The sequence below is a fragment of the Mesocricetus auratus genome, unplaced genomic scaffold (genome assembly GCF_017639785.1).
Source record: "Mesocricetus auratus isolate SY011 unplaced genomic scaffold, BCM_Maur_2.0 Super-Scaffold_100054, whole genome shotgun sequence".
Classification (NCBI taxonomy): Eukaryota; Metazoa; Chordata; class Mammalia; order Rodentia; family Cricetidae; genus Mesocricetus; species Mesocricetus auratus.
The window spans coordinates 1,968,399-1,992,311 of NW_024429231.1; the positions used below are offsets into that span (position 1 = coordinate 1,968,399).

The 23,913-nt window shown below is 52.9% G+C and overlaps 2 protein-coding genes across 4 annotated transcripts; both read right to left on the reverse strand.

The window, feature by feature from the left end:
* Positions 1-1,419: 1,419 nt before the first annotated feature.
* On the reverse strand, positions 1,420-8,565 carry Rcn3 (reticulocalbin 3). Of its 2 annotated transcripts, none has more exons than XM_005084734.4 (7): positions 8,408-8,565; positions 7,792-8,038; positions 5,835-6,037; positions 5,196-5,368; positions 3,659-3,719; positions 2,386-2,585; positions 1,420-1,849 (listed from the first exon to the last, which is right to left on the reverse strand). In XM_005084734.4, the coding sequence occupies exons 2-7, from the start codon at positions 8,031-8,033 to the stop codon at positions 1,742-1,744; spliced, it is 987 nt and encodes a 328-aa protein (XP_005084791.1). In that variant the 5' UTR covers positions 8,034-8,038; positions 8,408-8,565; the 3' UTR covers positions 1,420-1,741. The 2 variants fall into 2 exon arrangements, with proteins under 2 accessions (XP_005084791.1, XP_012979588.1); XM_013124134.3 differs by having other exon boundaries at positions 8,399-8,518.
* A 587-nt stretch (positions 8,566-9,152) lies between these two features.
* Fcgrt (Fc fragment of IgG receptor and transporter) lies at positions 9,153-18,563 on the reverse strand. 2 transcript variants are annotated; one of them, XM_013124272.3, is made up of 7 exons: positions 18,402-18,563; positions 17,739-18,010; positions 17,025-17,291; positions 16,603-16,878; positions 10,496-10,765; positions 9,643-9,759; positions 9,153-9,457 (listed from the first exon to the last, which is right to left on the reverse strand). In XM_013124272.3, exons 2-7 carry the CDS (start codon positions 17,803-17,805, stop codon positions 9,348-9,350), a joined length of 1,107 nt encoding a protein of 368 aa, XP_012979726.1. In that variant the 5' UTR covers positions 17,806-18,010; positions 18,402-18,563; the 3' UTR covers positions 9,153-9,347. The 2 variants fall into 2 exon arrangements, with proteins under 2 accessions (XP_012979726.1, XP_005084790.1); XM_005084733.4 differs by having other exon boundaries at positions 17,739-17,819; positions 18,402-18,561.
* Between the last annotated feature and the right edge of the window lie 5,350 nt (positions 18,564-23,913).

The following is a 23,913-nucleotide window of genomic DNA, read 5'->3' on the forward strand; positions in this document are numbered from 1 at the left end:
CTCATTAATACTTGTTTATTTAGCTTTTTCAAGATTAGGTTTCTCTGTGTAGCCCTGGCTGTCCTGGAACTCGCTCTGTAGACCAGGCTGGCCTCAGACTCACAGAGATCCGCCTGCCTCTGCCTCCCGAGTGCTGGGGTTAAAGGTGTGTGCCACCACTGCCTGACCCCCTTTAAATTAAAATGTACTATGTTAGAAGCACTTCAGGTACCTTGATCTTTTAAAGCCAAACCTGTACTTTCTAAAATCTAAAGATTTACGGAATTGGCCTGTGTCCCTAACAAGGGAACCTTCTGGGGTTCTCAGAAGAGAAACCACAAAGGTAGAATATAGGAACTCCATGACCCAGAAAGCTTGTCCAAGCTCAGCCAACCCTAACCATCACCTAGACAATGGCCGTTAGCCCACCCATTCCTCTCCCTCCTGAACTTTTTACCTTGCCAGTATCCTGCTCTGTGTGCTTAAACCATACCCTACTACGTGCACACCTGGTGCGCAACGCCACCCCCTCACCCCCTCCCGTTCTCCTGCTCTACCAAGTACATTAACTGCTGAGGAAAATAAAAATTGCCACTTGATCAGATCCTTGTCTTGTGGCCCTTCTTTCGTGTCTCTTGTCCCCATCCCCGGTCTTAGGTCTCTTGCTCCAGGTTGACGTCCTGTGGGTTGGGACAATACTACATATTCCCATTCCCCCTCCAACCCTATGTATGTATGTATGCATGTATGTATGTATTTTCCAATGGGATCTTATTCTGTAGCCCAGGCTGGGCATGACCTCCCAGGAATCCTGCTGCCCCCGACTTTGGGGTGCTGGCATTACAAGCATGCGTCACTCTCTGTGTAGCTCACTGTAACTGACACCAGGCCCTCTCCACCTTTGGCCCCTTCCTGACGATTCCATTATCAGAGCACGGCTAGCTCTTCACCTCCTCAGGGTGTCTGAGGACTGAGGCTGTTTCTCTCACTGTGGTTTTGAGTTTCCCCACCACTCTGCAGCACTTAAAGGGCAGGACTTCCTGCCTGGCTTTCCTCTGTGGCCTCCAGGCTGCTGGCTTTATTCTCAGCTCTGGGAACGCCCTCAAATTTCCACTAACACCCATATCACATGTCCCAATGCCCTAGACCAGTGGGTCTCCTAATGCCGCAACTGTTTAGTACAGTGCGTGTTGGAGGGGCCCCCAACCGTAAAGTTATTTTGTTTGTACTTCATAACTGTAATTTTGCTAGTGTATCATGCTGTAAATAGGATATGCAGGATATCTGATATTTGACCCCCGTGAGAGGGTGACTTGATCCCAAAGGGGTTGAGACCCCTTTACCTTCCTGCAGGCCTCAGCAGCCAGTTCCCAGCATGCTCCTCCGTGAGGGGCACAGCATCATCTGCCCCGGCCCCACAGAAACAGTCACACCAGAGAACCCCAGCAATGGCTTTTATGGTTCCCAGGCGGTGGGCAGTACAGGCCAGCCTTGTGACTGAGGCTGGGGTTGGGGTTGGGCCAGGGTGAGGCCCAGGTCTGTGCTGGGAGATGGTACCGGTGGCTGTCACTCCAGTGCCTGAGTGTCCTGGGCAGGTTGGAGGCCCCAGGGTGAGGGCAGGGGTCTCAGGGAGAGGTGACTGAGTGTGTCCCCTGAGAGCCCAAGAACTGGGGACACCAGAGCTGAGTCTGTGCCCTGGGGGGAGGGAGGGGCTGTCTGAAGTGGCTCCTCAGTTGCCCCCGTGGAGTCATGGGGTCACAGGTCAGAGTTCATCATGGTGCCTTGTCAGATCTTCACCGTAATTGGTGGCCTGGCTACCCACAAACATATTCCAGTTGCTTAGGATCTCATCTTTGCTCAGACGGCCATCCTGGGGGCAAAAGGTCAGCAGGAGGCAGGGTCAGCAGGAGGCAGGGTCAGCAGGAGGCAGGTTCCCCAGGGGCCAGGGTCAGCAGGAGGCAGGGTCAGCAGGGGGCAGGGTCCCCAGGAGGCAGGGTCCCCAGGGGCCAGGGTCAGCAGGAGGCAGGGTCCGCAGGGGGCAGGGTCCCCAGGAGGCAGGGGCAGGGTCAGCAGGAGGCAGGGTCCCCAGGAGGCAGGGTCCCCAGGGGGCAGGGTCCCCAGGGGCCAGGGTCAGCAGGAGGCAGGGTCCCCAGGGGGCAGGGTCCCCAGGGGGCAGGGTCCCCAGGGGGCAGGGTCCCCAGGGGGCAGGGTCCGCAGGGGGCAGGGTCCCCAGGAGGCAGGGGCAGGGTCAGCAGGAGGCAGGGTCCCCAGGGGGCAGGGTCAGCAGGAGGCAGGGTCCCCAGGAGGCAGGGTCCCCAGGGGGCAGGGTCCCCAGGGGGCAGGGTCCGCACGGGGCAACACCCGGTCCTGGCTCCCCTTCTGAGTTCCCGCAGGGGCCAAGCTCACCTTGTCTGTGTCACTCTCGTGCAGCAGGTGGTTGGCCTCCACCAGGGGCTGGTCCTGGGATGGGGGCAGCACCCAGTAACCGACTTCACTACTGTCCAGCCGCCCATCCTTGTTCAGATCCCGGAAGTCCCGGAACTGCTGTCGCTCTGTCTGTACCCAGGCAGGCTCCTCCTCCCCAGGCTCCTCAGAGTACAGGTCCGCTGCCGGGATGGGAAAAGAGTAGGCAGGTAAGGTTGGGGCAGCCCTGGAGACTGGGAGACCTTCATCCTGCATCCCAGCCGCCGTATTCCTTGATATCTCCCCTCTATCCCACCCCCACCCGCACCTTCTACCTGTCAAATTTGTTTAGGAGGTAAAACACATGATTTACGAAGATTTAGAAAGAAAAACAGAAAATAAAGCATCCATTCCTTACAAATGACATGATATTTAAGTAAAAAACGTCTTCTTGCATATTTGTTGCTTAAAACACTTCCCATGTAAACCTTTGAAACGCAGACCTCCATGTAAGGGGTCTGAAGACGAGGCTCAGTTGGCAGAGTGCCAGTTTAGCAGCTCAGCATCCGGGGTTCCGTGCCTAGCACTGGACACATGGGGCAGGGCTCTGCATGCCTGTGACCCCAGCGCTGTGAAGGCGGGGACACACGGACAGGGGTCTTCGCTTCACCGCAAGTTCAAGGCCAGTCAGAGTCACAGAAGACCCTAGCTCAAAACAGACAGACAGACAGATAGACACAGACAGACTGACAGACAGACACAGACAGACAGATAGACACAGACAGACAGACAGACACAGATAGACAGACCGACAGACAGACACAGACAGACAGACCGACAGACAGACAGACACAAGTAGACTGACAGACAGACAGACAGACACAGATAGACAGATAGACCGACCGACAGACAGACAGACTGACTGACTGATAGATTAAGTAACACTATCTGGAATGAAACAGCTTGATGCCTAGGACATTACTGCAGCAGAGGGCATAGTAAAGTGTTCGGGTTGAAACACTTAAAGGGCTCCAAACAGGACAACTGCAGACACGATGTTTTTTTTTACAGAGACAAGACAAATCTTGAGGCTTTGTGAAAACCCTTGGTTGTCCCCAAAAGGGCCTTAGTCACTGGTGCCCAAAGAATACTTCCCGGGCCAGCCATGCAGTAGTTCTGCATACAAAGAGAATTTGATGCAAGCCCCATAAGGCATGTGGGCCATTGCTCTCCTTGGTGCCAGATGACAGGAACCAGGCGGGAACAGGCTGCTCACCGATGTACTCCTCCACCTGGACGTAGCCATCTTTGTTTTTGTCAAGGTCCTCCAGGGTCTCCTGGGGAGAGGCATTGGGATGGAGGGTCAGTGTGCCTGCATCTGAGCAGCCCCCACAGGGAGAATCTGAAGGTGACAGGAACGCACATGTGTCCAGTGGAAGGCAGCCAGGGAGCCTTTGTGTCCAACCTTGCTGGCTTTGTTTCTCTTGTTTTATGAGCTAGGCTCTCACTGTGTAGCTCTGGCTGGCCAAACTTGCTTTGTAGACCAGGCTGGCTTTGAACTCTGCCTCCGGAGGGCTGGGATTAAAGACATGCACCACCATGCCTGACTCATGAATTATGCATTTTTAAAGATTTAAAATGTTTTATATGTATGGATGTTTTGCCCGCATGTCTGTGTACCATGTGCATGCAGTACCCCCAAGGCCAAAAAGGACATGAGGCCCTTGCAGAGCTGGGGTTACAGACACTGGTGCTGAAGATGAACCCCAATGTTCTACACGAACAGCAAGCGCTCTTAGCCACTTCTTCATGGATCAGGGCTGTTTTGTTTTGTTTTTTGGTTTTATCGAGATAGGGTTTCTTTGTGTTGCTTTGGAGGCTGTCCTGGAATTCCCTCTGTAGAACAGTCTGGCCTCGAACTCATAGAGATCCGCCTGCCTCTGCCTCCTGAGCTCTGGGATTAAAGGCGTGCGCCACCAACGCCCGTCCTGTTTCCCACTTTTACATTCAAACGCATCCAGTAGAAGATGAAGCACCTAAACACTGCGGGTGTGGCTCAGCTGTAAAGCCCCTACCCAGAATCCCCCAGTGAAGGCCTGGGGGTGTGGCTCAGAAGTACAGGGCTTGATATTCATGACCCTGGGTTCTATCAACTGCACTACAAAACAACTTCAGGACCTAGGAAGACAGTGTAGTTGGTAAACTATAACGCCACACATGAGCTGGATTACTCAAAAAACACATGTGATGGGCCTGGTGATACACACTTATAAACGCAGGGCTAACAAGGCGTGACGTCACTTGCCTTTAATCCCAGCATACAGGAGGCCAGCCTGGTCTACAGAGCGAGTTCCAGGACAGCCAGGGCAACACAGAGAAACCCTGTCTCAAAACAAAACAAAACAAAAGTACTGGCTGGTCCTACAGAGGGCCTGGGTTCAGTTGCCAGCACCCACAGTGGGCCGCTTACAACCAACCATCTGTAACTCCAGGTCCAGGTGGTCCAGCGCCCTCTTCTGGCCTCCACAGCACCTGAATGCAAAATGTTCCTTCCTGGCATCTGAGACTTACTTAAATTACAGGGTGTTGTAAGTGCATGTCAAATAAACTATGTTGTCCCGGGGCCCTGACACAATTGGGGTTCACCTGAGGCTCAGGCCAGGGAGAGCACAAGGTCTGATAAGGGGGTGCCAGGCACTGGATGCAGAGGAGACGGGGAGAGGCTGCTGTCCCCACATCTGTGTTGGCGGCCGTGTGGAAGATGAGGGGACGTAGGACAGGGTTAGGAAGCAGGCTGTCTGCAGTCTACTCACAGCGACCACGATGTCCCGCATGTGAGGGAACTCCTCGGGGTGCAGATAGGCCGTCAGCTCTTCCCGGGTAGCCATGGAGTCCCCATCCTGGTCGGCCACCCGGAATCGCCGCTCATCCCGAGCCAGCATCTTCTTATAGGTCTCAGCATCCTCTACGTCGTGAAATTCCTCCCCTGGGAAGGACAGAGGTGGGGAGACACATGGTCACAGAGGTCAGGCCTGTCTGGAAAAACAAAGCAAACAAACAAGAAAGAAAAAAGAAAGCGGGCTGAACAAGCTACGGAGCAGCTCCCTCCATGGCGACCGCATCAGCTCCTGCCTCAGGTCCCTACCCTCCCCCCCAGGGAGGGACTGCGCTGTGGAAGCCGAGGCCAAGTGACCCCTCTCCTCCCCAGCTTGATGTTCCATCATTGCAACAGTAACACTAAGACGCCAGAGCTGCATGGAGAGACTGTCTCAAAAAGAAACGGAGATGCGGGTCAGGACAACATCGCACAGACGGTCGGTGTTTCTCATCAGGGATGTGTCTGTCACACAGGAGGGGTCTCAGAAGGAAGAGCAAGCGAGATCAGAAATGGAGAAGTGTCAGAGATAAAGTCCTAAGAGAGAGGTCAAAGGACAAACGTGAGGTGGGCATACCGGGCTCGTAGTGGCCATAGGTGGCATTGCGCAGCTCCTCCCAGCCCACGCGCCCGTCGCCGTCCGTGTCGTAGGTGAACCAGGCAGCGCTCACCGAGTCACGGATGTGCCGCTGTTGCGTGTGAGCGATCCATGAACGGAGCTCAGCCAAGGACACCCAGCCGTCGCTGTCTCCAGCAAGATCCATGCGGTCCACGATCCGCCTGCGAGGGGGACAAGGGTCATTCCCTGGCCCTGCCCAAGGAGGCCCCCAACCCTAAAGCAGAGATGCAGTCAATCTCAATCCTGACCCCGCCCACCTAGGCCCCTTCCTTTCTGGCAGAGACACTCTTGTGTCTACATAAGCACAAAACGTGGGGACTTAGGTGATGGCTCGGTTGGTTAGAGCTATGGCTGCTCTTGTTGACCTGGGATTTGAGTCCCTTGAACCTCACAGGGCAGGTCACAAGCATCGGTAACTCAGGGTCCAGGGGCTCCATCGCCCTCTTCTGGCCTCTGTGAGCACCAGACGTGTTCATGGTGCACGTACACGCAGGAAAAACACCCAGTCACACACTAATATGAGTAAATCTTTTTTAAATTTTAAAAAAGGGTAGGGTGTGGTAATGCACACCTTTAATCCCGGCAGGAGAATCTCTGTGAGTTCGAGGTCAGCCTAGTCTCCAGGACAGCCAGGACTATGTAAGAGAGACTCGGTCTCAAAAGAAAACAAAAACAACAACAAAAACAAAAAAAAAAAAAAAGAAAGAAAGAAAAGAAATTTTGTTTTTGTTTTTCTGTTTCTCAGGACAGGATTTCTCTGTGTAGCTCTGGCTGTCCGGGCACTCGCTCTGTAGACCAGGCTGGTCCTGAACTCGCTGAGATGCACCTGCCTCTGCCTCCCGAGTGCTGCGATTAAAACTGTGCTCCAGCCAGGATCAGGAGGCTGTCACTGACAGATCTCCGAACCCCAGGTCTTTGCCCGCCCTGACTCCATTCCTCAGAGACCCGGCCATGCACAACTGGAAAGGCGACCAGATGAACTGAGAGACACATTTAATCTCGGCACCCAGCCCATCCAAACGCCCCCCTTTGTTTAGCCCTTCCCCTATAGGAAGTGCTCGAGATGTGGATTAGCACCTGGCTCAAACCAAAGGCACACCCTCTACTCTAGCCCCGCCCCCAAACTCTGCACAGACACCAACCCTAAGTGGATTGCGTTGAAGTGGGAACAGTGAGTCTGGCATCTTAACTGCACCCGGGTCTCTGTTAACCTTGAAGCTCCGCCTCTTGCCACCTCAGGGCCGCCCCTCTGTCAGGCTCGGCCTGACAGCTCTGCCGTTTCCCTGAATGGGCAGATCAATTTTGGGTCCTCCCTCTCCAGCTCAGCCCTGCAACCCAGATTAAAACTACAACCTGTTAGCCCGGCGTGGTGGCGCACGCCTTTAAGGCCAGCTCTTGGGATGCAGAAGCAGGCCAATCTCTGCATTCTAGACCAGTCTGGTCCACAAAATGAGTTCCAGGCCAGCTGGTGTTACACAGTGAGTTTCTATCTCAAAGCAGTAAAAACAAGAATGGTAATTTTAAAGCACACGTGCAGGCAGTGGCCTGCTTGTCTCCAGGGCCGTGCTACAAGTGTCCTCCACATAGAAATGGCCAGTCTCCTCCGCAGGGAGTCTCGGACTCCGTCCCTCTCAGTTGAATCTGAATTCTGAGCTTGGGATCCTTCTCAAATTTCATTTCTTCAGTCTCTATGGAGAGTTTTTGGTGACCGGTTTGGAGGAAAGTCCAGACAGAGGCATAGAGTGGGCTGGAGGCACAGGGGTGCTGGCGACTCAGGTCCCCCTCAGCCTCAGGGTTAACTCTGCCTTTTCCCAGGGGGCGAGTACCACAGTTCTGTCCAGTCTCCTGCCTCGACCTCTCCAGTGAGTTCAGTTCTGTCCCACCGCCCACCTCTGCCCGGCTCCCGGCATCCTACCCGAGTCGGGCCTGGCTTTCCTCCGGGCTGAGTTGGTCAAATTCCTTGGCCACGTCTCGTCCCAGGAACGCCTCGTGGTCGTACTGGAAATTCCCGTGGGCGTCATCGTGCGGGGCCTCGCTCAGGGGGGCTCCCTGATGCACCCTACCATGGCCATGGGGTCCGGCGTCGGGGGATGGCTTCCCCAGGGCCCACCACCTCAGCAGCAGGAGAAGCAACGGAAGCGACCACCGCCACATCATCGGTCCTTGGGGAGAGGACCAGGGGTCAGAGGATCTCACGGGGAAAGAACCGGACCAGAAACAACGTGGAGAGAACCTCAAAGCGAGGGGTTGCCTAAGGCATGGCACCTACAAGCAGGCTACAAAGTCTGGGGCTCAGGAAAAGGCGGCAGAAAGCATAGGGAGTCTGGAGGTAAAGCCGACTAGGGGGTAGAACCCGAGCCCCAGCGGGGAAGGGGGTGTTTCAGTTGCAGACGTGGCACGCTCCGCGCGCAGTTCAGGGAATGGTGGTGGCTGAGAGCATCATGCAGGGTCCTGTGTGTGGCTCCCAGCCTTGCCCGGACCCCCACCAGAAACCCCCTCCCTGGCTAGCTCCCCACCCTTACTCCCGTTACCAGGCCTGGGTTCGCGCCCCGCGATGAACTCGCTTTCACGCAAAGATGCCCAGGCTGGCGCGGCGCCAGTCAAGCTCCGCCCCTGGCAGCCCAGAAGCCCCCGCCCTCTAACCAATAGCGGCGCAGGAGGGACTCAGGGGCGGCGTCAATGAGCGCCCAGAGCGTCCCGGGAGCCCCTCGCCACGTCCACAAGGCCGAGCGCCAGCCTGGAAGGCGTGGTAGGCGATAAGGCAGTTTTGAACTACAACTCCCAGCAGGCTTATGGGCAACCTTCTCTGCTACCTCCAGAGGCTCTGGCCCCAGAGGATTAGGGGAAATGTATTACTTTAACCAATTTTTTTCTATTTCTCAGATTGGTTTAAGGAGGAGGCAGGGGTTGGTGGTTCATGCCTTTTTATTCCAATACTTGGAAGGCAGAAGCAGGCGGATCTCTATGAGTTCGTTGCTAGCCTGGTATGCCATAGCGAGTTCCAGGGACAGCTAGATTGGACAGAGATGCTATCTCACAAAAAAAAAAAAAGAAAGAAAGAAAAAAAAAAAGAGGAGAAAGAACAAGAGTTGAATTCCTTGAAATGCCTGGCACAGTGCAGGTATGAATCATATACATTTATGACTAAAAACACACAACTCAGCTTATAAAATGGGCAGGCTCTACCACGGCAACCGAGAGGAGTCTAAGATCTTTCCCAGTCTCCTTCCGTTGTTCCCGCTGCCTGAAACTTGACAATAACAGTGCACACACAGATTTGGGCCCAAATTTATGTGGAGATGGAAAAGAGCCATGTACATTAGGAAGGGAAACTGAGGCAGTACACAAAAGGGGGTGTCCACAGGGAGGACATCCGGCCCAGGGCTCCCTCAGGAGGCTCAGAGACGCCAGGAGTTCAGGAGGTCACACAGCACCAAATGCTGCAATGGGTATTGGCGGCCTGAGTTGGCATCAGGAAGTGGCTGGAATGGTGTTTGCACCCTGAGGGTCAGCCTCAGGGGGCAAGTTGCCACCGGGTAGCAGGTCACCTGAGTCATCGCCGCTGAGGGAGAGCCATGGGGCTAAGAGAGAGGAACAGAGGTCAGCATCTGTAGCCAAGGTCTCACCGCCCCACACACCATGGGGGCCGCTCTGGTCTCTGTCCCCAGCTCTTTCTCCAAGGTGGCCAGGGCCTCTCTGTCGCCTCCCTCCCCTCTTTCTCTCTGGGTCTCTGCGCCCCCACCGCCCCTCCCCGTCTGGCACACACCTGGCAGTCCGCTGCGCATCCTGTGCCACAGCAGCACGCCCCCTGCAGCAGCCACTAAGACCACCAAGAAGCCAAGAATGATTCCGACCACAGGCACCGAAGATCTGGCTGGAGCATCTGCACGGGGAAGAAAGCAGCTGAGGAGCCCCACTGGGAGGGTGGCGTGTGCAGACACTGGACACAGGAACTAGCCACACTGGTGCTTGGAGAAGCAGCTCAGCTGGTAAGAGCGCTTGCTGCTCTTCCAGGAGACCAGAGTGCGATCCCAGTACCATATCCAGGGCCAGGAGACCCGACCCTGACCCTCTAAAACACATCTTAGTGTGCTAAGATGGCTCAGTGAGTACAGGCATTCGTCTTTGCTACAAAGACTAACGACCCGAGCTTGATCCCTGTGACAGACATGGCGGAAGGGGAAAACTAACTCCCATGAGTTGTCCTGTAATCTCCACAAGTATGCCACGGCGAGCACACCTCTACTTTCCCCTCCCATATAGAGAATGTGGGGAAATTAAATATATATGCCCGGGCTGGAATTACATGGGTCTGCCACCGCCGCCACCGCCACCGCCGCCCAGATATATATATATATATATTAAAGAACAATAGCCATACTGCAAGGACATAGCTATGAGCAGGCTGTGTGAGAACCCGACTGAGGAAGGAGAGGCACCAAGCAAATGGGGTTCAGCCGAAGCAAGGACTCTCAGAGGCAAAGTGAGCGGTCAGAAGCTATGGACACCAGCAACAGCAAGACAGAAGATGGTTGCATCAGGAGGACTGGCCACAGGGGTTAACAGGGTCAGCAGCCAGGAGCCGCAAGAAGACACGGAGGCTGGAGGAGCAGCCTCACCTAGGTCCACAGTGAGAGGCTGTTGTAGCCCCTTGTGCTCCACCTGGCACTGGTAATGGTGTTCATCTCCTCTTCTGACCTCCAACAATGACGAGGCGTAGAAAGAGCCGTCACCGTTGGGACCAAAGCTGCTGTTCCCAGAGCCTGCGGCCAGCCCACTCCGCAGGAACCGAAGCTTCAGCTCAGGGGGGTAGAAGGAGAAAGCAGCACAGGTCAGCAGGGAGGAGCCAGAGTTGCCAGGACGGGCCTTCAAGCGCATGGAGGGTGGCTCTGTGGGGACACGGGGGGGGCAGTTAAGCCTGGCTGTGACCCCCTCCCAAGGCTCAGTGTGAAACTGGCGATGGACAGACACCGCTTCCCCATATCAGCACTGTGCTGACCCAGGGGCTTCCCAGAGTGACAGACACCCAACCCTGCTACCCTAGAAGGTCCCCTGCTGAGCCCACCAAAACAGCTCCTTTACCCCCACCCCTGATTCTGGCGTGTGTGCGTGTGCACGTGTGCACATGTGTCACGGCTGAGGTCCACAGCAGGTGTCTTCCTCTACAGTTCTTTGCCTTTTTCCATTCATGCGTCACTCTGTGTAAGGGTGTTTTGGGCATGTGTGTCTCTGCACCATCTGCATGCAGTGCCCACAGAGGCCAGAATCGAACATTAGGTCCCCTAGACCTGGAGTTACAGATGGCTGTGAGCTGCCCTGTGGGTGCTGGGGACCAAATTCAGGTATGCTGTAAGAATAGCAAGTGGCCAGGCGTTGGTGGCGCACGCCTTTAATCCCAGCACTCGGGAGGCAGAGGCAGGCGGATCTCTGTGAGTTCGAGGCCAGCCTGGTCTACAAAGTGAGTTCCAGGACAGCCTCCAAAATAATACAGAGAAACCCTGTCTCGAAAAAAAACAAAAACAAAAACAACAACAAAAAAAGAATAGCAAGTGATCTTGACCACTTAGCCATCTTCCCCCCATTTACTCTCTGTCTCTCTCTGTCTCTCTGTCTCTCTCTCTCTCTCTCTCTCTCTCACACACACACACACACACACTAAACCTGGGGTTCCCCCTTTGGCTACACTAGCTGCAGGTGAGACCCTGTGATCCTGTCTCCACCAGACCCCTCTCAGCAGGTACAGACTTGCAGTAGTAAATCCAGCCTCTGCAAGTGTGCCGGGGCTCAGAACCCAGGTCTTCATGCACACCAAGCATCTCCCCAGGCACATTTGTCTGTGTGAGACTGAATTTCACTGTAGCCCAGACTGACCTTGACCTCACTGTGCAGATGAGGGTGACTTCAAATTCCTGATCTTCCTTCTGCCACTTCCTTAGTGCTAAGAGATGGCAGGCACGTGCCACCACGCCTGGTTTATGGGGTGCTGGGGATGAAGCCCAGGGCTTCACACATGTCAGGCAAGCCCTGAACCAACTGAGCCCCACCCCCATCTGCACATTCCTAAATGGAAAAAAGCTGCACACTCTCTAGTGCTATGCCTGTTCTAGGCCCTGGGAGCACATTGACGATGTGCCTGTCCTTGCATGCCACGCCAGCAATGCAAGTGCCCCAGGAACTAAGACAGGAAAACCGTGAGTTCCAAATGCGTTGGACACTGTCTCAGGCGGGTCTCTGTGGGCACCAGACCAGCCTGGTCTACATAGCAAGTACCAGGACAGTCAAGGCTACATAGAGAAACCCTGCTCAAAAAAACAAACAAAAGAGACCCATGGTGAATAAATAAATAAATTGCAGCTGGGATGTGGCCCAGTTTGCAGAGTGCTGACATTCATGAAGTTCTGGGTTCAGTCACCAGCTCACTGGCCTGGTGTGCACCTGTAATCTCAGCGCTCCATAGGTGGAGGGTGGAGGATCAGGAGTTCAGGGTTATCTTTGGCTACATAAGAAGTTTGAAGCCAGCCTGGGCTATACAAGGCCTGAATCACCAGCAATGAAACCCTAAACAAAGGACAAACCCATGGGGATCTGGGGACCCAGCAGGGCTGTGCTGGGCAGAGGCGGTTCCTCCATCCGGGGTGGAACAGTTAGGGTCCTCAGCTGCAGGTACTCAGCAGAAAATAAGCTGACAATTTCTTAGGAAGAGGAAGCCAGGCAGCTTCCCCGAAAGAGGGGCCTCGTGGCAGCTGGTAAGAGCTGGGGCACCCTGGGCTCGGCCACAGAGACCGGACCTCGGTCAGCACTTCTGTGTCCTGGCCAGTGGTTACTATTGTTTTCTATGAGGATGACTTCCTGTGGGTGGTGCTGAGGGACCTGTGTTTCTCTGGTTTTCCAGTGCTGATCCTGAGGGTTCAGCCGCTAGTGTCAGCCCAGCCGGGGCTTTTGCTTAACAGAAAAAAGGAAGCACCCTAACCGCCGTAGACACCAAGCGGCACGGCCAAGCCTGTGAGCCTGGCACCCACAGAATGAGTTCAAAGCTAGCCTGCGAAACCTAGTGTGACCCCCAATCTCAAAATAAAAAGTCAAAGCAGGACCACTGAGGGATGGCTTAGCAGCTAAGAGCATTTGCTGCTCTGTCTACAGAGCTTAGTTCAGCTCCCAGTGGGTGACTCATAACCCCCCGTAACTTCAGCTGCAGATCTGATCTCTCCTCTTCTGGCATCTGTGGTCAAATGCACAACACACACACACACACACACACACACACACACACACACACACATAAATTAGTAATGAACATCTGGTAAGTGACTCAGTGGGTAAAGGCACTTGCAAACAAGCCTGAAGACCTGAGTTCTAACCCCAGAACCTACATGGCACAAGGAGAGATCCGACCTCCAAGGTTCCCATGCTATGGGATGAGTGTGCACACCCACACCCACACACACACACACAAATAAATGTAACCACAGAAATATTTTTGAGTAAAAGGAGGCCAGAAGCATGCTCAGTGGTAGAGCCTAGATCCTCCAATGAGGATGGCTCTGTGGTAGAGCCCCTGCCTGCCTTGTAAGTATGGAAGGAAGGGAACAGTAACACAACCTTACACCTGGTAACAGAAGTCTGTTATGGAAAAACAGAATCACATACAGATAGAAAGTATCAAGTGTAGCCAGCACCTGCAGAAACTGGAACCCTCCTTGTCAAGGGACGTGTGAACAGTTCAGCTACAAGGTATCGTAGTTTCATTTAGTTGTAGCTGGCTCAGAGATAGACCTGGCCTGCCTCGGGAGTGTATGTAACCACCACACTAAGATGTCATGGAGTTTCCTGCTGGAGAAAAGACTCAGCAGGCAAAAGTAGGGGCTGCTCTTCCAGGGAACTTGGGTTCAATTCCCCTAACCCATAACCATCTCTAACTCCGATTCCAGGGATGTGATCCCCTCTTCTGGCCTATGTGAGCACTGCATGTACATGCTACACAGACATACATGGAGGCACAACACCCACACACAAAATAAAAGTAATCATTCCTTTTTTCTAAAATGAACCCAACTGTCTTGTGGGCACTTATCCAGAAATTGAAATCTAGATCCCATAAAAATGCTAGTCCCGCCGGGCAGTGGTGGCGCACGCCTTTAATCCCAGCACTCGGGAGGCAGAGGCAGGCGGATCTCTGTGAGTTCGAGGCCGGGCTGGACTGACAGCCTCCGAAACAATACAGAGAAACTCTGTCTCATAAAAACCAAAAAAAAAAAAAAAAATGCTAGTCCTTATTCTCCATTGTGGAATCTGTCAAAACAGCCAAAGTACAAAAACAACCTAACACCCAACAGCAGATGAGTGAAGACGGTAGGACCAGTCCCACAAAGGACTACAATCCAGCCGTAATTCCTCACACTGGGGCGATGGCTCAGCAGGTAAGTGTTTGCTGCACAGGCACGAGAACCCAAGTTCAAGTCCTCAGCACTCTGCAAAGACGCAGACATGCACCTGGCCCTGAGGGCAGAGGCCGGGGAAACAGGGCCCCGGGGCTGCTGGGCGCCAGTGCAGCTCCAGGTTCAGTGGTAGAGTCTATGTCAAAGAACAAGATGGAGTGTGATAGAGGACGCCCACTGTCCTGCTCTGGTCTCTGTGCATGTGGACAGGTGACACCCCCATACATGTGCACACCACACACACACAGACATAGACAAAATCATTAATAGGTAAGTATAAGTCTAAGAGATGTTTTATAAACTTAAAAGATAGCCAGGCAGTGGTGGTGCACACCTTTAATCCCAGCACTCCGGAGGCAGAGACAGGTGGATCTCTGTGAGTTCGAGACCAGCCTGGTCTACAGAGTGAGTTCCAGGACCTCCAGGGTTACATTGAGAAACCCTGTCTGGAGAAAAGCAAAACAAAACCAAAAGATGGGAGACAGGCATGGCTCAGTGGCAGAGTTCTTGCCCAGCACGAGAAAGGGTCTGACCTCAATCCCAGAAGGAGTCAATGAATCGAGGGGCAGAATAAAAAGCAAAAGGGGCTGGGGCTGGAGCCACGGCTCGGGGTCAAGAGTATTTGCTGCTCTTCCAGAGGACCCGGGTTCAGTTCCAAGCACCCACAGAGGGCACACCAGAGCTATGTGTAACTCCAGCTCCAGGGGTATAATGTCTCTCCTGGCCCTGATGAGCAGCTGTGCTCATCTGTGCACAGACACACAGGTACACAAATAAAACTATTTTATTTTTACTATGTGCACATGTATGTGTGTGTACCTCAGTGCAGGTGGCCATGGAGGCCACTGGCATCAAAGCCCCCTGGCACTGGAGTTATGGACAGCTGTGGGCTGCCTGATGTGGGTTCTGGGAACTGAACTCAGGTCCTCTGCAAGATCACTATGTGCTCTTAATTACTGAGCTGTGTCCAGCTCTAAAATTTGTCTTTCAGAAAAAGGTGGAAAGCCCTCAGAACAACACCTGAGGCTGTGTATCTGGCCTCCATGCTCAGGAGCACACACACTCAAATCCAGACACGGTAAAACTTTGGCGGAAAAACAAAACTTCACATCCAATTTGTTAGGAAGGAAAGCAAGAGAGAAGGGACCTGTATGTAGAACATAAGCTGTAAAACCCCCAAATACACTGAAAGACTATGTCATTTGAGGTTGAGAATGACCTCCAAGACATACTAACAAAAGCACAGAGCTCAAGAGAGAAAAGTGATGAATGAAAACGTTCCACTTTCCAGGGGCCGGGAGAGATGGATCAGGGTTAAGAACACCGACTGATCTTCAGAGGACCTGGGTTCAATTCCCAGCTCCTCATGGCAGCTCACAACCATCCGTAATGGGATCTCATTACGCAGACAGAGGACTCATACACAAAATATATAAACCTTTAAAAAAAGAAAAAAAGCCAGGTGGTGGTGGTGGAGCACACCTTTGATCCCAGCACTTGGGAGGCAGAGGCTGGCAGATCTCTGAGTTTGGGGCCAGTCTGGTCTACAAGAGCTAGTTTCAGGACAGCCTCCAAAAAAGGAAGGAAGAAAGAAAGAAAGAAAGAAAGAAAGAAAGAAAGAAAGAAAGAAGGAATTCCACTTTTTTTGAAGATATCTTTAAATGAATAAAAGAAAAATGGGTGAGGAAGCATGTTTGAAACACTTATTTGATAACGGGCTTGGTCCACAATATATAAAGAACTCTCAGAAGTTAACAAGAAGAAAAAGATATGGAAAACCCTAGCTTGGGAGGCTGAGATCAAAAGGATAAATTCAAGGTTACCTGGTCTAGATTATGAGATTATCTAAATATAACAACAACAACAACAACGAAAGAAAGAAGAGAAAGAGAGAGAGGGAGGAAGGGCGGGAGGGAGGGAGAGGAAGGAAGGAAGGAAGAAAGAAAGAAAGAAAGAAAGAAAGAAAGAAAGAAAGAAAGAACAGCTGGGCATGGTGGCACACTCCTTGAGTCCCAGCATTCAGGAGGTAGAGGCTGGCAGGTCATTGTGAGTTTAAGGCCAGCCAGGACTACAAACAATTAGCTGGGTGTGGCAACATGCCTCTGTCAACCCAGAACTTGGAAGGAGACAGGAGGATCAAGAATTCAAGATCATTCACCACTACATAGCGTTGGCTGGGTTAAGTGAGACCTCATCTTAAACAGGTCCACTGGACTGCGTGGGAATGTACACAGGGGAATGCTGGGAGAGTCTCAAGCATGGCTAAGAGGAGGGGCTGGAGATGGGCTCACCCTTCCACTCCAGGTACTGAAGGCCCCTCTCCAGGTGGCCTAGCAGCCGCTCAGGGCAGGAAGTCAGCAAGAACTCGCTCTCCTTCTTGGCCACCTCAGGCAGCTTCATCCACAGATTACCAACGAGCTCCGTCTCAGGCCACTCCCCACTCCAGTTGCCAATGCTTGGGTTGAACTCCATAAAGGTCTCGCCATTGAGGGCGAACACAGCCGTGGGTAATGAAGAATTGTTGGGGTTCAGTTCACAGCCCAGCAGGCCCTGTAGTGTGAAGTCACCTAGACGCCAACACACAGGGGAGCGCACTGAGGACTAGGGCAGCCTTGCTGTCTCCTCCTCCCTCAGACCTAGGGCCCCAGCCTCCTTCCCCAGCCCAGGAGTGCAGAACCACTTTCCCTCCTCAGCCCTAGGCTGCTGCACACACCTTCCTGCCCACTAATCTGGGTTTCCAGGGCTCCGAGGGCCTTCAGGAAGAGCTCCTGTTTGCTTCTGAGGTCCACGGTCTCCTTCTCCCAGTACCAGGACACTTGGTTTTCCCACACCCAAGCCCCGCAGGGCTGAGCCTCCTGGCGCAGACTATCATAACTCAGGTACTGCTGAGGGCCCAGCCAACCCGTGGCCCAGAAGGAGGGACTGCCCTTGGATGGGTTGGACACAGCCGTGAGGTGGTACAGCAGTGGGGGACGGGTATCTGTGAAGAGAAAAGGGGAGAGTCGGTGAGGCCTGGCCTGCACCCCACGGAGATGCACAGTGGAAACCTGACCTCAGGCTAAGGGGCAGTGAGACCCAGAAAGGGAGGGGCAGATATCCTGAGACCGCCAAGTGTGTTTGACTCAGAAGCTGAGAAAAATGTCCACAGTGGAATTTCCAGGAGAGCCAGGACAGCACGAAAAGCTGTTTTGTCAGATCCCCCCACCCTCTTGTTTTTCTGACACAGGGTTTCTCTTTGTAGCCCCTGGAACTCCGCTCTGTAGACCAGACTGGCCTCGAACTCACAGAGACCCGCCTGCCTCTGCCTCCCGAGTGCTGGGGTTAAAGGCGGCGCTGCCGCTGCCACCCCTGGCTTACTGTCTCTTTTCCGCTCTCTGGCTCCTTTTCCTGTCCCCTCTGCTTACTCCAGATCCAGGTGGCCTCTTACCTGCACCCCAGGTCCGAGGCAGGAGGACCAGCAAGAGGCTGAGGACCCAGGGCTGGGGCATCCCCATCCTGACTGGGCAACCTGAAGCAGGAGGGACACGTGACTCCTCTGGCCCTTGCCCTGCTGATTCTTCACAAGGTCCCTGTGAACTCCGCCTAGACCGGGACGCCGGGTGGTGGGATGGGGACCCAGTCCAAGGTGACAGGAGTGCCCTGCTCCTGTGTGAACTTTCACCTCCTCATTTGATCCACTTTAGTTAATTAATGACAGAACTAGACGGACCAAAATTTGTCTCAGACTTCTGTTATTTCCTCTTCTCCTCCCTCAGACCCAAGACTAAGCTTTACCCTCCTTCCTCATTCCCAGAGACTCAGACCTCAGCCCCCTCCCACAGACTCAGGAGTCCAGTCCCATGAATTCCTCCCTCAGACCCAAAAGTCTAGGCCCAGCCTTGCTCCCTCAGACTCGAGTGCCCAAGTTCCTGCTCTCCTCCCTCAGAGCCAGCCCATTCTCTCTCCCTCCGGAGTCCAGGCCACAACCTCCTCCCTCAAACCCAGGGGTCCAGCCTCCTCCCTCAGACCCAGGGGCCAGCCCTCCTCCCTCAGACCCAGGAGTCCAGGCACAGCCTCCTCCCTCAGACCCTGGGGTGCTGGCCCATCAAACCTAGGAACCCAGGCCTTGGCCTCCTCCTCCGACCCTCCGCCTGGGCCTGTGTTGTTCACAGGAGCCTGCTTCCCTCTTTGCCTGTAACTTGCAGATCTCTGCCTGGAGCCCCTGGTTCTTTTCTTACATCCTGTCTGTACACAGAACTGTGGAACTCTGAGGACATCCAACTCCACCCCCTAGCTGCTAGGCACGCCCCTGGGCCTCTGCCCAGCCTTTCTTGAACGTCCTGTGGTATTTGGTTGGAAGCCTCCTGGGATGATAGTCAGTTTGGCCTGCCTCCCAGAGCAGCTTCCATGTTTAGTCATCCTGAGGGTTTTCATAGACTTGCGGCCCTGAAGAGTCCTGTACCGTGCATGTTGCTTTAAGACACCCCAGGACTTGTAGGCTGGGGGTGTGGCTCAGTCACTGAGAGCTTGTCTAACACTACAGCCCTCCTCCAGCTAGCTGTAAGCCTGCTCTGATTTCTCCTATGTGACCCCAATACTCGAGTGAGGCAGCCCAACCCCGCCGCATACCCTCTCTGTGCGAACCTTCTCTAAAGCCCTGTCTCCCACCCTGCTGCCCACACAAGATCTTGTCAGGACACACACACAGAAATATGGACACTGCAGGTAGGTAGGTTGACAGGTATACAGACAGTAAAGTAGAAGGAAGATTGGTGCAGCCCATGCTCCTAATTCCAGCATTCAGGTGGGGGAGTCAGGGAGGCCAGAAGTTCAAAGCCAACCTGGGCTGCATACTAAGAGTATGGTATAGACAGGTGAGAGGGAGGCTGAGGAGCCGTGGTTGACGGTGGGTCCACAGACGGCAGGCCAAAGAGACAGGCAGAGCAGGTGTGCTGGCGAAGGCCGGGAGCCCAAGCACTGGACAGAGAGTCTGTGCAGTCGGAGAGATGACTCCCCAGTTAAAAGCACGTCCCTGCTCCTGCAGAGGACCTGAATTTGATTCCCAGCACCCACATGCCAGCTCACAACTGCCTGTAACTCCAGTTCTGGGCAATCTGACAACTTCTGATCTCCCTAAACACCAGGCCAGAATGTGGTACATTTACACACATGCAGGCATAAATAAAATAAATACATCTAAAAAAATTCTTGTTAAGGGATAATAGAAAGTCAGCCAGAGCTGAGCATGGTGGCACACACCTTACTTCCAGCACTCGGGAGGCAGAGGAGGTGGATCTCTGTGAGTTCAAGACCAGCCTGGTCTACAGAGGGAGTTCCAGGACAGCTGGGACAGGACAGAGAAACCCTGTCTCAACCCCTCCCTCAAAAAAAAACCCAGTTCCCAGCATCCACGTGGATGTTCACAACCACCTGTAATTCCAGCTACCAGGGTCTGATGCCTTCCCCCGGCCTCTGAGGTCACTGTACTCACATGCACAGACACACAAAGAATCATCCGAAAACACGTAACTAAAAAACAAAAACACAGGCATGGTGGCGCACGCCTTTAATCCCAGCACTTGAGAGGCAGAGGCAGGCGGAGCTCTGTGAGTTCCGGGCCAGCCTGGTCTACAGAGCGAGTTCCAGGACACTTCAAAAAAAAAAAAAAAGAAAAAAGAAAGAAACAAGCCAAGCTAAGGCTGGGAACTCATAACTAAGAATAAGCCTCCATGTGTGATTTACTTGGGAACTGGGTGGTGGGCCTCTTAAAAAGGCCAAAAGAGTAAAACACAAACAATACTGAGACCTTGTGTCAATTTTTTTTTTTAAAGAGGTCAACGGCAGCAACAAAAACCACATAATGTCTGGGGCTTTGGTTCACTGAATGGAGTTCTTCCCTAGCATGCAAAATTTCCTGGGCTCCATATCTAGCGTAATATAAACCAGGCCGGGTGAAGCATGCTGGAAGTGGAGGCCTGAGGATCAGGAGTTCAAGGTCATCCTCAACTACATAGTGAAGTCAGGCTGGCTAGAAAGGGTTCAGTAGGAGGGAGGGAGGGAGGGAGGGAGGGAGGGAGGGAGGGAGGGAGGGAGGGAGGGAGGGAGGGAGGGAGGGAGGGAGGGAGGGAGGGAGGGAGGGAAGATTGACAGGGAAATGCTCACGAGAAGTCAGCATCTATAGTCTCCAGACAGCAGAGAGTCAAGAGTCACGTGCAGCTAACAGCGTTGGCTGTGCTGCTGTGACAGTGGGGACAATACCCTTCTATGTAGACAGAATATTAACACAGCAACCAGCTATGCAGTGGCCACCAGCAAGCTCTGGCATTTTCTTTCCTCACATGAAAACCCAAAACTTTCAGAAAATCTTGCAAATAAGCCCAGAACCTTTGTTCACAGTGAAGAGTTGTCTCCACTCCCTTGTGCAATCTTACAGTCTCGAGTTTACCTCGTCAGCTGCCGTCCTCCCCAGAGTCCTTCCGGAAACCTCTATGATTTCACTTACTAAGAAGAAGGGGATGGCTCTTAAAAAACATAGAAACTTACTTTCAGAAACCCCCAAAACCGCCGGGCGGTGGTGGCGCACGCCTTTAATCCCAGCACTCGGGAGGCAGAGGCAGGCGGATCTCTGTGAGTTTGAGACCAGCCTGGTGTACAAGAGCAAGTTCCAGGACAGCAGGGCTACACAGAGAAACTCTGTCTGACATATCCCAAAATCCCTTTCTGTAGTGCAGTCAAGAATCTCGGCCTTGGGAGCTGGAGAGATGGCTCAGAGGTTAAGAGCCCTGGCTGCAATTCCAGAGGTCCTGAGTTCAATTCCCAGCAACTACACCGTGACTCACAATCATCTGCAGTGAGATCTGGTGCCCTCTTCTGGCCTGCAGGCATTCATGCAGGCAGAACACTGTATACATAGTAAATAAATAAGTCTAAAAAAGAATCTCCCTTCACCTGAGAGGAAGTCTCTCTGAAAAGACTCAGGCTGGGAGACTGCAGTGGTCAAGTACCCTTGTTCTGGAAGAGGACTTGGGTTCTGTTCCAAGAACCCACAGGGCAGCTCCCAACCATCTGTAACTCCAGTTCTAGAAGGTCAGATGCCCTCGTTGAGCACCAGGGATGTATGTGTTGCACACACATACACGCATGCAGTCAAATCACTCATACACAAAAATAACAGCACTTTTGTAAAAAGGGTAGCCCAGTCTGGTAGTGCACACCTTTAGTCTCACCACTCAGGAAGCAGAGGCCAGCCTGAGCTAAATAGTGAGACCAAGTCTAAAAAAGAAAAGCAAGGAAATGGGGTATGTCATTCTGAATGCTGTGAATATGTTTCTCTCTCTCTCTCTCTCTGTCTCTGTCTCTCTCTCTCTCTTTTTCCCAGACAGGGTTTATCTGTATTGTTTTGGAGGCTATCCTGGAACTAGCTCTTATAGATCTTTATAGATCAGGCTGGCCTCGAACTCACAGAGATCCGCCTGCCTCTGCCTCCCGAGTGCTGGGATTAAATGCATGTGCCACCAACGCCTGGCTGGAATATGTTTTTCTTACTGGTTGATAAATAAAGCTGTTTTGTCCAATTATCAAGCGGGATGTAGCCAGGCAGGAAGTACAGGCGGGGCTACCAGACTAGGAGAATTCTGGGAGAGGAACCCAGAGAGTGAGTTGTGAGAGAGATGCCAAGGAAGAAAGAGACTTGGGCATTCTCTGGTAAACCAACACAAGGTTTGTTACTTGTGTTTGTGCTCTGGAAAATTTATTTAATGATGCAAAGATGTAACTGATTAAATAAAATTCACCTGTGGTTAGGAGATTGAGTCAGCAACTAGCTGACAGGAAGTGGTAGGGAGGAACCAGGTGGAGAAGGGTTTAAAAGGAGGGTCAAGGAGCCGCATGAGGACTTCTAGAGAGAGTCAGGAAGGATGGAGGTGAGCTACTTGCTATTCAGCCTCTCTGAGGAGCAGAATTCCACCTCAACCTTTGAATCTTGAGTTCTTTAGAGGGACAGAGATTTAGGTAAGTTCCTTTGGTAGTCATGAAAGAGTCAGGACAAGAACGGCCAAGATTATACAGAAACTGCTTTCAAAAAACAAATAAAGTAATAATTTTAAGATGTTTTAAAGGTTTTTTGTTTTTTTAGATCACCCCTCCAGGCAGGGTGTTTCTGCTGTCCTGCTGTGGCTTCCCCTCAGTTATCTAATAAACTCTGCCACCGCCTTCTGCTGTCTTGGCAAATTCACCGCCTGTCAGTGCTGTCCCTGGAGTGGCATTTTGGTGACCTGTATGGGGACTTCTCTTTTTCTATCTCTTGGCCACTTCTTCCTAGGGTGCCTGAGGTCATTGAGTGTACAGAGTCTACTCACTCCCTAGAGTGACCCCAGGGTGGCCAGGCTGCTACCCTGGGCTGCTGTCGCCTCAGGGGTACAAGCAGGCTGAGGAGTTCTTTCAGCCCCTTGTGAAGAGCCTCACATCATAGTTGCAGCGCTGACAGACCCTCTCTGAAGGACACTGGTGATAGCTCATTGTTGTAGCCTGCAAGCGTAAGAGGACACTTTTCTTTCAACTCATCCTTGGTGTGGTGTGGCAACTCCACTAGAGAAAACTGTCTTTTTTTTTTTTTTTTTTTTTTTTTGAGGCAGGGTTTCTCTGTGGCTTTGGAGGCTGTCCTGGAACTAGCTCTTGTAGTCCAGGCTGGTCTCGAACTCACAGAGATCCACCTGCCTCTGCCTCCCAAGTGCTGGGATTAAAGGCGTGCGCCACCAACGCCCGGCTGAAAACTGTCTTTTCTCTCCTATTACTTTTTGTTGTGTTTTGATTTGAGAAAGGTTCCCATGTAGCCCAGGCTACGCCTGAACCTTTACCTCCTGAGTGCTGGTGTTATAGAGAATACCAGTTTGCTTACTATTGCTGCGATAAATGCCACTACCCAAACCCTGGGGAGGAAAGGGTTAGTCTCATCTTTCACATCCCTTCATGACGGGAAGTCAGGACAGGAACTCAAGCACGAACTTGGAGGCAGGAGCTGACGCCGAAACCAGGACAGCTGCTTACTGGCTGGCTCAGCCTACTTTCTGATGTAATTTAGCAGGTGGGCTGGGTCTCCTACATCAATCAAAACTCAAGATGTCCCCACAGACTTGCTCACAGGCAGATGCGATGGAGACATCGTCTCACTTGAGGTGCTGTCTCCCCAGATGACAGCAGCATGTGTGGAGAACTAAAGCCACAACCGCCACGCCCATTTTATGTGGCATTTGCCAGGTGAGCGATGGGCCAGCTGGTCTCGATCCCCAGATCTCCTCTCTCTTCCTGGCCCAGCACTTCCTTTCAGCCCCAGGGCACGAGGGGACAGCCATGGGCACTGTCCTGCTCTTCCCAAACAGGTCCCCCAGCACCTTTTCGTGACCTGTTTGTGGCCGGTTCTAGTTTATTAGTCTCGATTATCGATCACTGCAGCCCAAGGAACTGAGGTCATTTGGTACTTAGCTTCTCCTCCACCAGGCTGGAGGGCATCATTCTTAGGGTATGCCCAGTCTAAGGCACAGCTCAGTCAAGTCAGTGCTGCGAGCCTGGGTCTCACCCCTGGAGTCAGGGAAAGTCTATGACGTCTAGAAATACTCTTCCCTGGA